The sequence below is a fragment of the Adelges cooleyi genome, unplaced genomic scaffold (genome assembly GCF_023614345.1).
Source record: "Adelges cooleyi isolate 19-005CV unplaced genomic scaffold, UGA_ACOO_1.1 ACOO_flye_CR_arks_rails_tigmint_CR_PRNA_21, whole genome shotgun sequence".
Lineage (NCBI taxonomy): Eukaryota > Metazoa > Arthropoda > Insecta > Hemiptera > Adelgidae > Adelges > Adelges cooleyi.
This window is the reverse complement of record NW_026095871.1, coordinates 2305859-2319209: the sequence shown is the minus strand read 5'-3', so window position 1 is coordinate 2319209 and position 13351 is coordinate 2305859. Positions and strand designations below refer to the sequence as shown.

The window sequence follows — 13351 nt, the reverse complement described above, 5'->3', positions numbered from 1 at the left end:
GCGTGTGGTGTTTAACGTTTCGTTTACAATATTGACTTTGACTTTATCAAAATATTAACCATTTTTCAAGGTGGTCTTTGTTTTCGGTGATTCCACACAAAGACCACTGAAATTTGTTTTTATACATATAAAAATAAGGTGTGTAATGTTGTTGATCGACCCTAAGACGTGCCCCTAAAGGGTTGAACATTTAAAATCTGGCTTAGTTTTCGGTTTTTTCTATTCATTTCATCAACTTTTCTACTATTGCGATAAAAGTGCACACAACTTTTACATTAAACAATCATATTTCCTGTAAAAATATGTTATTGCAAAAACTCGCTTCAATTACTTTACAAGAAAATCGATAATGAATATAATGTGTGCTATAGCCACCATTATTGTTTTTTTTTTTACTCCCGTATCTCCATCGAATGGTAGGTATAGCACACATTGTTAACATTATTGTTTTTCTTGTTGAGTAATAGATTTTTTATGTATTGGAAAATACAAGTACATTACATTTCTATTTAAGTAGGATAGCTTTTGAGATAAATAGAGAAAACTAAAAAACTGGGTACCCCAAGTTCATATGTTTCATCCTGTTTGGGACGCGTCAATCGTGACCAAATTTTACAAACGTTATTTTTATCTGTGTATAAAAAATTTTAGGGGCTCTACCTTAAAATATTTCGTGCGGAAAAACTGTACCTCTAAAGCGAGGCTCTACTACTAAGAACTACCCTATCATTCGTTTGTACTGAAACTATTTACATATTACCTACCTATACAATATGGCCAATAGGCGAAGTGGTCAAAAACTGTGTACGTTTCAACTGTGCGCTTTCTATCGCATACTCCTATTTCCGAATGACATTTATTTTGTGGAGCGATCCGAGTTGATATGATAAGGCCATTATTTTGTATTGCGTTCGGGGGGTAAATCACCGCGGGCTTTTCCCGGTTTCCAATAAGTTCAATTCTAAGAATAACTTTGGATTTACGAGCTTCTCGTTCTCGTCACTGGCGATATATAATGCATTTCTGGAATTGGCGCCAGTTGAGAAATATTAGAACGAGCCCAGATATCGCCACCCCCCCATACATCGACACAAGAACAACAACCCAAGTTACATTACATTAGTTCGATTCAGACCGAGGGTGAACATCATATGGATACAAATATATATATATATATATATATATATATATGCTTACAATTTCTAACCCAAACGAATGGTATGAACGGAAAGCGTCACTCGATATAAACATAATGTACAGACCACCTGAAATACTTGACAACCATTAATACACATTCAACTAAATAATATGGACTCTTGATCACTTGGAAATAGTACAACAATAGTTTATATACAAAGATATATATAATGTCTTTTTACATATAAATAAAATATAAACGAAAAACATAATACTATAGTCGCGTTCTTAGTTTACAACATTATTGTGTGGACAACTTTATTCTCAAGATAAACTCCGTCAAAATATAATATAATGTTATGATATTAAGTAAAAGGTTGATTTGAATTCACCAAAAAGGAAAACCGCATTCGTTCGATCTCCACAGTTGTAATTTTTAAGTAATAACACTCATTAAAATTTAAGCCGATTGAATAATAAAATACATTTAGGTAATTGATTAAATCGTTAAATTTATTTATATTATCACTTATGATAGTTTAACCACCGACCAAGCTATTACTTATACTTGAGTTATTTTTTAACAAATTCGAGTTTTTTTTTTCAATGTTTAATTTAGATAGTTTTTTTTATGTTAACATAATGTGTATACCTGTCACGTACCTTATTCGAGATATGAGGGCAAAATATGTACTAGAATTTAAAATAAACGTATGCTTACCTCAAAAACCCATTACTGTTGTGCATACGAAAAACTAAATTTGATCGTGTTTGTAACTGAATATAGCGTTATTTATAGAAACCCAATTAAAAGAAACTTAAATTTGTTTTCGACAACCGTCAGTCGCTATAAATAACCACGAGTTAATGAATGTAATAGAAAACGAAAACGAGTGTCGATGGTAATCGATATGAACGTCTAGCGTTTGGTTTAATGGTATAAGTACAACATGTAATGCTTTAAAATATAAAAACGTTTTACACATTTTCAAATATAACGCCACAAAAAAACACATTTTCCAATGTTGGAGAATATTTTAGTATTTGAAAACGTCACTGTCGCACATCGACATAACGCAGAGGCAAAAACAATCACCTGTTGCCACACAACTTACACGGGAAGAGATAACGGTGCTCGTAGTGGGTTTTTTGTCGATACCTACTTAAGAAGTGTCAACTGACGGGAACTACCACGACGACGGTTCAAGTGGGTCCGCTGGAGATTTCCCACTGTAATTCACTTTTGTTGCGGCGGTGGCCGACGTGAGATATTATAGTCCTGAAAAAGCACAATGTACATACCACAAAAAAGGGGTTTTTTTACCGAGGGGAATTATTTTCGGGATACAGCATCCGATGTGCTACGTGTTTCTCGTTGTAGGACGACCAAGGTCTGTCACGGTGTACCCGTGTACACGTCCTGCCGCCACCTGTCGCGATATTATTGTACTTTGGGTGTACCCAAATGAAATATATTATTATTAGTATGTACAATGAAAAAAAACCATGTCGCAGTGACAACTTCGGTGCTGTACGTATAGCTGGCGAATAATATAACGTGGACCCCCCCCCCCTCCCCATCAACCCGAAGGTCGTTTACCACCGCAGATCTCATAACAAATAATATTTTATGCCCGTGTGCCAATAAATATTGTGCCTTCGCTCGCACAAAACCCGAACAACATTCAACTTTGATGGAAACATAAATACCCCCTTCCCTGCAACAATAAAAAAAAAAATCAATCAATTTCGTTCTACCGTAGACACGTTGTACAGTAATATAGATTATACTTTTTGAAATGTTCTCAGAAATTCTAAAAAAAAAAAAAAAATTATGAATAAACATTATGACGCACACTTTGGCGGAAAGGAGCCTTAATTCTCTACTTCTGTCTTAAAGGTTTTTTATTTTAACTTTAGATTTATGGAAAATTATACTTTTTTTACTTGTTAACGGACAAAATTATTGTTAAATGAAACGGACGAAAATGTTATCTCATAATTATGAGTTTTGATAAAATAAATAAAACGTTTATCAATTAATATTGGTTGGTTACGTTTTTTGTATTCTCACTCGAGTATAAAAAAAATTATATCTGTACTGTAAACTTGTGTTATTTTTCAGGATGGTTCGATAGAATTCGAAGAGTTCATCAAAGCATTATCAGTGACGTCTAGAGGGAATTTAGACGAAAAATTGCAATGTAAGTATATATCTGTATTTTACGTATATTAAAATAAAATAAAATAAAGAAGAGTTGCCTATAAATTAGGTCATAACTCGGATATACATTTTTTGCTGTTGCACAACGTAACACACAACTTCTTTTGTATGCTGAACACGTGCCATTAAGGTTTTCCAAGATGTATAAAGTTTATTTTTTTCTTAAAGACAATTTGTTCTTACACAACTAGAAAACCACTGTACGTGGCAAAATTGTAACACAAATTTTCCACTGAATTCTTTTGACTACCTTAAAAAGGTTTAATATTTACATAAAGTAATAATAAAAAATAATATTATGTAAAGATAGCATTGATAACAAACTTGAATATTATGTTCAGTGTGCCAGCTCGTTTTAATTTGTATAATTAGACCTTGACTACCCAGAAGTCAAAAAACTGTGAAAATGATTTAGTAGTATGTCTTGCCCGTAGGCAGTTTTAAACGCCATGTTGATAAATTGCTTACTGTATTTTAAAAAAATACATAAAAATGGTTTGTGTGTGCGGGTGTAATTATTTCACTGTGAATATATATGTCACAGCACTTAGATTTGGTGGCATAAAAATAAATTTATTTTAGTTTAAAATGTCAATAAACTATAACATTAACAAGTACGAAAATTACTCCTAAATGTAGTCCCAAATATATAATATTAATCGATTTTTATTATAGTTATTTTTACAATGAACGTTTTTGCACAAATTGAATTATGTTAACTGCATACAGACTTGTATTTTTGTTTTATCATCAATTCCTTAATGACTCCCACGCCTATATTTAATCTATTCAGCAGATAATAGAGGAAAGCTCAAGTGAAGCATATAAATATTGATCGATGTTCGATAGACGGTGTTAAAGTATTTTTTTTACGATACTTTTTTTAATAACGCTGGCCTTCGAGTTACATACATCGACCACATACCTAAACTTTGTAAAAAAAAAAAAGTCGAATAAAATTATCGTTACCGAGGATAATACCGTCATTATATTCATTCGGAGCAATTTAATTTTGAACAAATATTTTCGTTGACTAGGCTATTTAGCAGCAAAAAAAATGGCTAAAGCCCATAAAGAGTTCTGGACTTGATTTAAATTTTACTACATAGTGGCAAATAAAATATACTCCATTTAATAACCTTAGCTGTTTTTATTATATTTTTATCATTACGAGGGTGAAGTTAAATGATAGCTTTATTAGTCACAATGCGTAAACTCGGTTTAATAATGATAAAATTACACAGAAAAAAATACATACTTGGTCCAACTAAATTTATGGTTAATATAGGAGACATAATCAATTTCTAGTTAGAATAACTAAGTAAATAGTTGGGCCAAATAAATGTTCAGTAAAAGCAACAAAAAATGTAGTTCGGCTAACCACGTGGTTTTAGTTATTCTAACTAAAAATGTATTGTGTCCTTATATTAACCACTATTTTAATTAGACCAACAATGTATTTTTTCCCGTGTATGTAATTATTCTTATACAAAAATGTTATATCAAACACGTTTCTTGAATCTCTAAGAAATGGTGATAAGTAAAAAGTGATGATCGCCGATTGATCTATTGATATAATCAAAAATCTCCGATTTACGTCGAACTATTTGTCATAAATTTAACTATCTTTTACTTTATAATTCATTATACTTGTAAAGTTGTACCCTCTTTCGAATTTTGTAGGGAATAGCATCCTATTCCCTACAAATTGTATTCACTAAGTAATAACATAGTATAACCTATTATACCTTTACTGTTTTTGTACCCTTTTAAGGTAGATAACTTTATTTTCGTTCACGTTTTGTTTGTATCAGCATAATCAGGCGGCTTGAAGTTTAAACCGACTGCATACCTAATGCTGACTAAACGTGTTTTGAATCTCGAGGGAGAGGCGTAGATTTTTTCCTCAGACCGTAAAGAAAAAGAAACAGCCAATGAACAAGTCCTATTTTCTTAAGGAGGAACTTTTCAACCGTCGGAGAAAAAAATAGTGTTTTACTCATACGGGTTTTTTTTATTCAAAGAAATGTTTCGAGAATTCGAGAAATGTTCACTCCCAACGGAGAGTATTGTTGAAAAGCATTACCTATTTTTAGTGTTATAAAACCTGAACAAACTATGCAACATTCGTTTTCCTATGAACAATCAATTCTCCAGAAATTACTTTTTCCACCAGTCACAGTAAACCCAACGCCATAACCGTGTCTCGACTCTTAAGTTTAATTTTATTATGTAAATTAAAACATTCCCAAAGGCGGCGTACATGTGAAAATAAATAATAATAATAAAAACAAAAAAGTAACGACAGTTATTTATGTGCGCGTTTCCCTTAGAGCATATCTCACCTGGGACGTGTTGACAAATACAAAGCTATTATCTACCACAGGAAAAATATTGTGCGAAGGTCTTTTTATCACATTTCTCCGTCACCATATTTTAGTTATAAACATAAATCTTCAAATATTATTATTACGAAAATAATTAACTTGAATGCAATGAAAAAACCGTTACTTTTTAAAATCTATGCTTCGTTACAAAGCAAAATAAAATTGGGCCTTCTTGAAATTGTTAAAAAAAAACTGTTTTAATAAAAATATGTACTACTTAAGTTTATTTATAGAGTAGTTAAAAAGTGTAACGTCTCGCAATTGAAAGAAAAAAGCGTATTTACTTATATTTTATACAGTTGTAAGCAGATTTAAATCATTATTCCAAAATAAGAAAATTTCCTTTAAAGTTACTTATAATAATTTCAAGTTAATAGGTATAATTCTTACATATCTTAGCTAACTTAAAATAACAAGCTACGCAACTTTCATTAAACAGTGAATACATAACAGTTTTACTTTTGTGATTACTATTCAACACTGGGATTTTTATCAATAGTGATAAAGATTATGTTTCTTTTCCGCTTGAAATACTTTTTAAGATTTATCGGATATATTATGCTATCACTTTAAACAGACACTACTATAAATTATTGTTAATAAAAATGTCTTATCTTAAAAACGTTTCAGTACATTTAAAATTAACATTTTATCAATTATTGTTTTCATTATTCGATTTCAAAACAATTAAAACTACACGGTAAGTCCAAAGTTTTCCAAAGTTAAAACAAAAGAGCTAAGAGCATTATCTGAATTCCGAATCATTTACTTTATATTATTACTTTTTTATTCAAACGACTTCTGCGTATATTTAAGTGGCAAAAAATACGATTTTAAAAATGTATATTCCGTTTGTCACTTTGGAATTTAATTTAAAATCATTATTCTTAGTGGTTAAGAAAATACCTCGAACAAATGAACAATTGATTTTTAAGCCCCCATTGTAATGCTACAAAATGCCAAAAAAAAAACATTTTTTAATCATTCTTAAATAACAGATTGCCAAGTCTAATCACTAATGAAAGTATAATCACTAAAGATAATAAAATATTATTATGATAATTTAATTAAGACAGATAATTTAACTTACAGGCTTTAAATTTGGTTGGTGCTTTTCACGGTTAAATGACGACAAGAAAAATCAAAATAAATTGTGTGCCGTTTTACATAAGATAGAACAATTTGTGAGATTTAAAGCTACAGCAAAAAATGTTAAAGCATAATAATGTCATTGGGCTTTGTACAATAAATCGAGTAATCGAGTAGATAATTCGAGGAAGCGAAGAAGCAAGTCAAATAAACGAGTATTTCAATATTGTTCTTTCAATAAATTGAGTCAATAAATATAGTGAACAAGTAAAAAAATCGATTAAACAAGTGAATAAAATGAGTAGCCGAGTAAAAATAATCGAGTATATGAGTAAACAGACTGAGTAAACAAATCGAGTAAATGAGTGAATGAACGAAGAAAATTTGGTAAATAAATCGAGTAAACGAGTAATTAAATAGAGTTATTATACCGTGTGAACAATAAACATAGTAACATAATACACGTTAAGAGTGACACAAAGAATTCCTACGAATTTTCTTATTTTATTCCCCAGCTTTAAAATTGTATCAAGTTAATATGCAGCTACAATTACAATTTCTATCCCGTTGAGTTTGACGAGTATCTGTGATCGTACAATGAATATTCGGGTATTGGCGATACTATGGTTATCGCAAAGATATTTCCAAGAAAATTCGACCTGCCCTGACGTCTATGTTTTAAGGCCCTCTTTGAATTTACATATGCAAATTTCGTAAGCGCCCCAACAACTACGTGTAAACACGGAGAGTATATTTTTGTAAGGCCAGAAAAGTAAACTGCGGGATCATATTATTCATAAAGATTTATTGCACGGATTTACCGAGACTGAAGCCTCTAAAAGGATTCTGCTAAAATGTTGACATCAAGTTTATTGTTATTTATTTCTGCATATTTACGTATCCTATATTTTAGTCCCTGTGGCAGCATTTACAATTTCATCCACGGTATGTCCACTTAAAAATAATTGCGATGCTAGAAAACTCGGAATTGTCGAAAACATAATAATATAGATATGATAGTAAGTTGTTCAAATCGACCGTCCTGTGTATTGTGTAATCTAATACTTTATTAACACCCAAACAGTGGCTAAGCGGCATTAGGGACAATGAGGCGGAATCTATCCGCTTTTATTATATTTAAATAACAAATATGATTCTAAAAATTGTAAGTACAATATTTGTATAAAAACAATGGTCCCAACTCCCACGGCTTTAAGACTCACGCCTTTTTACTGCATCTGAGATTTTGTTCGCTTCGTTACTGTTGTTGTGTCCATAACACATTGGTACAATGTAATTATTACAGAGTACTTTTGCACATTTACGCCGTGCAATAATCACAGTAATTATAACAATGCACTATTGATGTAAAGTTGAATATAACAGCAAGAAGAATACTTAAACGGGTAGGAAGTGCTCTAGTCACGTCTTGGCCACAGTGCAAGTCTAATGCGGTCCACCGTTTGTTATAATGATTATAATCATAGTGTGCTAAGCCATGCAATGTTAACTCATAACTATTATTGTTGTCTCCGCAAGTAAGCATTACGGTTTAAACGGAAAATCGGTGACTTCGCGGTTTGGAGACTTGCACGTCTTGGTAGTGACGTCAAGTAGAACCAGACTTATGTATGGTTATAATACGTCATTATAACTCATATAGCAGCTGCTCTCATTAACAGACTATATGTATTTTATAAGATGACGTATTATTATTCAAATAGTAATTATCAGATCATGTGGCGCCCACATAGGACATGACCCTTGCCAATATTTCTTTTATAAAAAAAAAAAAAAATCTAGTTGTTATAATTTTGGTCATACGGATGAGAACTCAAACAATAGTTTCAGCATAATTTATCAATTAACCAAAGAAAAAAAAATTTGAATTTCTATTTCTCATTTATTTGTATATTTACCATTTTTCAATACAAACAATCGGGACATTATTCATCAATAAAGTAAATACAATTTACAATCGTGGAGTATACTTTTTTCTACTACAACATATTCATATAATAAAATAAAAAAGTGTTTTTATTTTCAAACGTTTTTCCATTTCTAACAATAAATTGATTCGTACAGTACAAAGGATTATTACTTTATACATTCGCTTAAGTGTAAAAAGTAAACATATTTATTTTACATTTGAAAAATTGTTTACTTGCATACGCACACACGTATTTTGATTTATTTTAAAAATATAACACATAAAATAAACTAGAAACACAAATAATTATAGGAACATAATACATTTGTGATTTACTATCAAACACATTTTTTTTCAACTATCCACTTTGGTTAAGTTTAAGCATTTAAAAAAAAAATATTAAATTTGCAATATAATATATGAGGGACTATACCTCTATATAATACCTAGTAAAAATAAGTAGATAATCCCAAAACAACAGAAGTGATATTCAGTGTCACAGAATGAAAATTACAGCATTATAGTATAAATTATAATTGTATAGGTTGTCGAAAAGTATTATAATTTCCAGTCAGTGTGGCCCGCAATGAAAATAAAATATTTCATGGCTCTGTGAATTGTTTCAGACTTCAAACCCAACATAGGAGCCGTACGATACAAGACTTACATTTTAACAAAAAAAGTTTTTGAATTTTCCATCGCCTCCCCGGTAGAATATAAATCTAGCTGATTAATTCGCATAACGAAAAAATATCGCATTCACGAGAAAAGTTTATTTTCGCCTATAAAAAGTTTTTATTTTTGGAATTGTTTTCGTGAACACGTTAAAAGATGAGTTTTGGGAATATGTTATTATTGTATGACATTTTGTTTGACGTTTCCTAAACGAATCTCGTACCCGAGTCACAACGGATTTGCATAGGAAGTCATTATTTTTGGAAATGGCTTAACCGTAAATGTTTAACTACACTTAATAGCAAAGCCATGCCCATAAAATAATAGCAATGATCAATTTCCAATAGTTACCGAGTAATCTCTTTTTGCAATCGTACTAATATGTATAATATAAAGGGTGTATACCTTTAATTTAACAATACTTTCAATTGGCCTAAAGTATAGTCCAATTATGGACTATGCCTACAGTAATATTACATCAAACGTCTTATATGTTAATGTATGTTTGGAAAATAATACAGCGAGATATAAATGGATGATGTAGTCCTATTCGTGATGTTTGATCTCACTCAATTTTTATGAATTCGCATTGTAATGTGTTTGCAATAAATGGAAACATTCAGGTGAAACGAGTAGCCTTGGTGCACTTAAGTTAGCAGAATATATACATTATAATGTTATACATTTATACAATATGGTCTGTGTGCATAACCGTGGCAATTGAATAAGCGATGTTGAGTAGATTTGCTTTAATACAGAACCGTTCCTAAAAGGGGTGTTACCTTCAGTGGAAATTGTAAAAAACGGAGTGGAAAACTTCTTCTCTGTAATAAACATTTTTTTGCATCTTAGAGTTAATCCGTCGGTATCGTCTCATGTTAAATATTTGTTCATCGCAAAACACGTACATAATCGTGACTTTCTTTCTAGAAAATAAAATATAGGTCACTTGGGCTAAAAATAAATATTATATTGTCTTCTGACCAATTGACTTTTACAGTCAAAACCCCGCAATGCAAGTGCATCCGTTCTACTTGCACACACTTAGAGAACCATAAAGTTTTATGTAAAATCGTGACCATAACGTACTAGTACAGGCCTAAATGTCTGTAAGGGGTTTTCCATAATATTAATATATTACTTAATAAAGGGACCCAAGTATCAACACTAAAAAAATCGTACACGCAAGCTTTAAAAAACACCGCACCAAATGTTTTTAAATGTGTATTTTATTTTATTTTTTTTCCTTGTACACATTATAGCTCGTTAGACATGAAATCAATGATTTTGCAAATCACGTTTCTGTCGTTAAACGAACCAAGTGAGGTAACATGCGACTCAATAATAAATTTAAAAAAAATTATTAACCCGAATTTCTAAATTTACCCCGATGAGAGTATTTGAACTTTGAAGAGTGGTAATAAAACAATAATATTTTAGTAACCTGTAAGCTGCTATTGCGTTGTTTTTTTTTCTAATGTAATTCTTATTTATTGCCCTAAAATTGTCAAGATAATATGAGTTACAACAATATTGCGTGTTTTTTTGTTAATTATAAGGTATCTGATATTACAGTTGACTTCATTTTTAAATCATGTGAAATATAATATTGATACAGAGTTGCTATCACTTGAACGTTCATTATTTATTTTAGGAAATTCACTATCAATTCTTAAATTGTTATGTCAGCTGGCAATGTCCAGTAATTAAATTAATTAACTGCAATTAAATCTATACTTGAAAACGAATGATCGTTAGCGTAAAATATTTTTTCTAGGTACTTTTCTATTACCAACAAGATGGCGATGAGTCAATTTACCAAATAAATATCGTAGTAAATTATTCATAAAATGTTGTGAACCCAGTAACAGGTGCGTTATACCTAAGTTGTAGCTTATAACTTGTAAGTTGTAACAATAACAAACCATTATAGGTAGTTAACAATTTTGATATTTATTTTATCATTTATTACACGGTTATTTTGTAACGTTCAATTTCCAAAACAAGCCAACATTAATATGAATTAATTTTCATTTTAAATAAAAATATGGCAGTTATATAAAAGCCTCTTTGATAATCAATTTTCACAATTCCTGAATAACTTTTTATTATTTTGTGAACCGGGAATTGTCCTTAACATATATTTTCTATGCATTCTGTTACTACTATAGTATACCAACACCATTTATACCTAATCTAACCACTAATTGTTGGTTACTGTAATAATTACGGTCGAGTGGCTTCCCCGCCTGACACAGACTCGCTTAATAAATCACATCGTCGATCCGCAGCTGGTCTACCTATTATTCGGCGAAATATATAAAAGGATAGGGACCATTCTTAAAAGAAAATGAAGCATATTTTTGTAATTACACGAAACATAAATTATTCGATAAAATATCAATTATATAAAAAAATAGATTTAATTCATTTTTTTTCTAACATGATCATGTTTTCAAGCTGTGAAGGGGAGGGGGTTGGTCAACCAAGAAAATTCGATAGGTTTTTTGGGAGACAAATATGTTGAAACTTTCATTGATGAACTATTAGCTTGACAATTATCGGATCTATCCATGTTGTCGTTGGTTAGCTGACATTTCGACCCCATTGCAGAAGAGAACTAGCGACAGTGAAGCAGTGATTATGAAGTGGGTTCGGAACGTCAGTTTACCAATGACAACATGGATAGATCCGAAAATGATCAAACTAATATGTTGCTTTTTTCAAACTAACAAATAATAATAATAATTATGATTTAATACTCGTTTACTACTCAATTTACTTACTCGTTTACTAAATTTATTCGCTCGTTTTTGCGATTTATTTACTCGATTTTGTGTAGTCGGTTACGTTATTGGATTTATTTAGACACTCATTATATTTACTCGCCCATTCTCTCTTAAACTTGACCTGCATACTCGTTTACTCAATGTATCAACTTGGCCATACGATGCATTTACTCGATGTTTTTACTCACAGTTAGTTACTAATTTTAGTTATGCATTTACTCTATTTGTTTACTCGATTTATTTACACGTTTACAAAATTTGTTCACTTGGTTACTCAATTTTTTTACTTGATTAAATTACTCGTTAATTCCTTGTTTACTCGAATTTTTTAACTATTGTTACTCATTTTGTTTACGCATTTATTCAATTTGTTCACTTGGTTACTCAATTTTTTTACTTGATTAAATTACTCGTTAATTCCTTGTTTACTCGAATTGTTTAACTTGGTTACTCATTTTGTTTAACGCATTTACTCGTTTTTTTTTTAACTTCATCATGGTTCTACATTTCTACCGTAAGCTCAAAATCTCACGAATCTTGCTGGGCTATATTGTATTTACATATTTTGTAGCGTTTCTATTTGGCAATATGTGGCAACAGTTAATTTACAAAACGTTGACACCAATTTGGATTCGATTCGTTAAACCCTGGGGGGGGGGGGGGCTCTGTTAATTTGGCCCCCTGACAGAGTATTTTGGCGAAACGCATAGAAAACATTATTCACAAGTTCTGAAAACAAATTTACAAAAATTTGATACTAATTGGGAGTTAATATGATAATGTAGGTAGTCAACTTTATGTATTCATAATGGTTACATATATGCGTCAACTGGATTTTATATTCCGTAGCATGCGAGAGCGTACGTTGGGTACGTGCACGAAGAAGGTGTTAAAAGTTTTCCAAATTATTTCACGCCATGTGTAAAATACTAGGCATTAAACTACTCGCGTTTTAATTGAAATGGGCAACTTGGGAACGCCGTATCGAATTAGGAGTGACACGAACACGCATAGTTTGGAGATTTGTAAATTTTGATAAAACTCGCCCAAGAGAAAACGATTTCATTATACTACATACTGAATCTCGTATGATATAATGAAAATTAATTACACCTTACAA

General features: G+C 31.0%; 1 protein-coding gene across 1 annotated transcript in view; it reads left to right on the top strand.

Moving 5' to 3' along the window:
• The window catches only part of LOC126834400 (frequenin-1), a 73601-nt gene that overhangs the window by 43854 nt on the left and 16396 nt on the right, over positions 1-13351 (top strand). The window contains exon 6 of the mRNA XM_050566290.1: positions 3263-3341. Coding sequence (XP_050422247.1) covers positions 3263-3341 — 79 coding nt within the window. The remainder of the gene's footprint in view (positions 1-3262; positions 3342-13351) is intronic.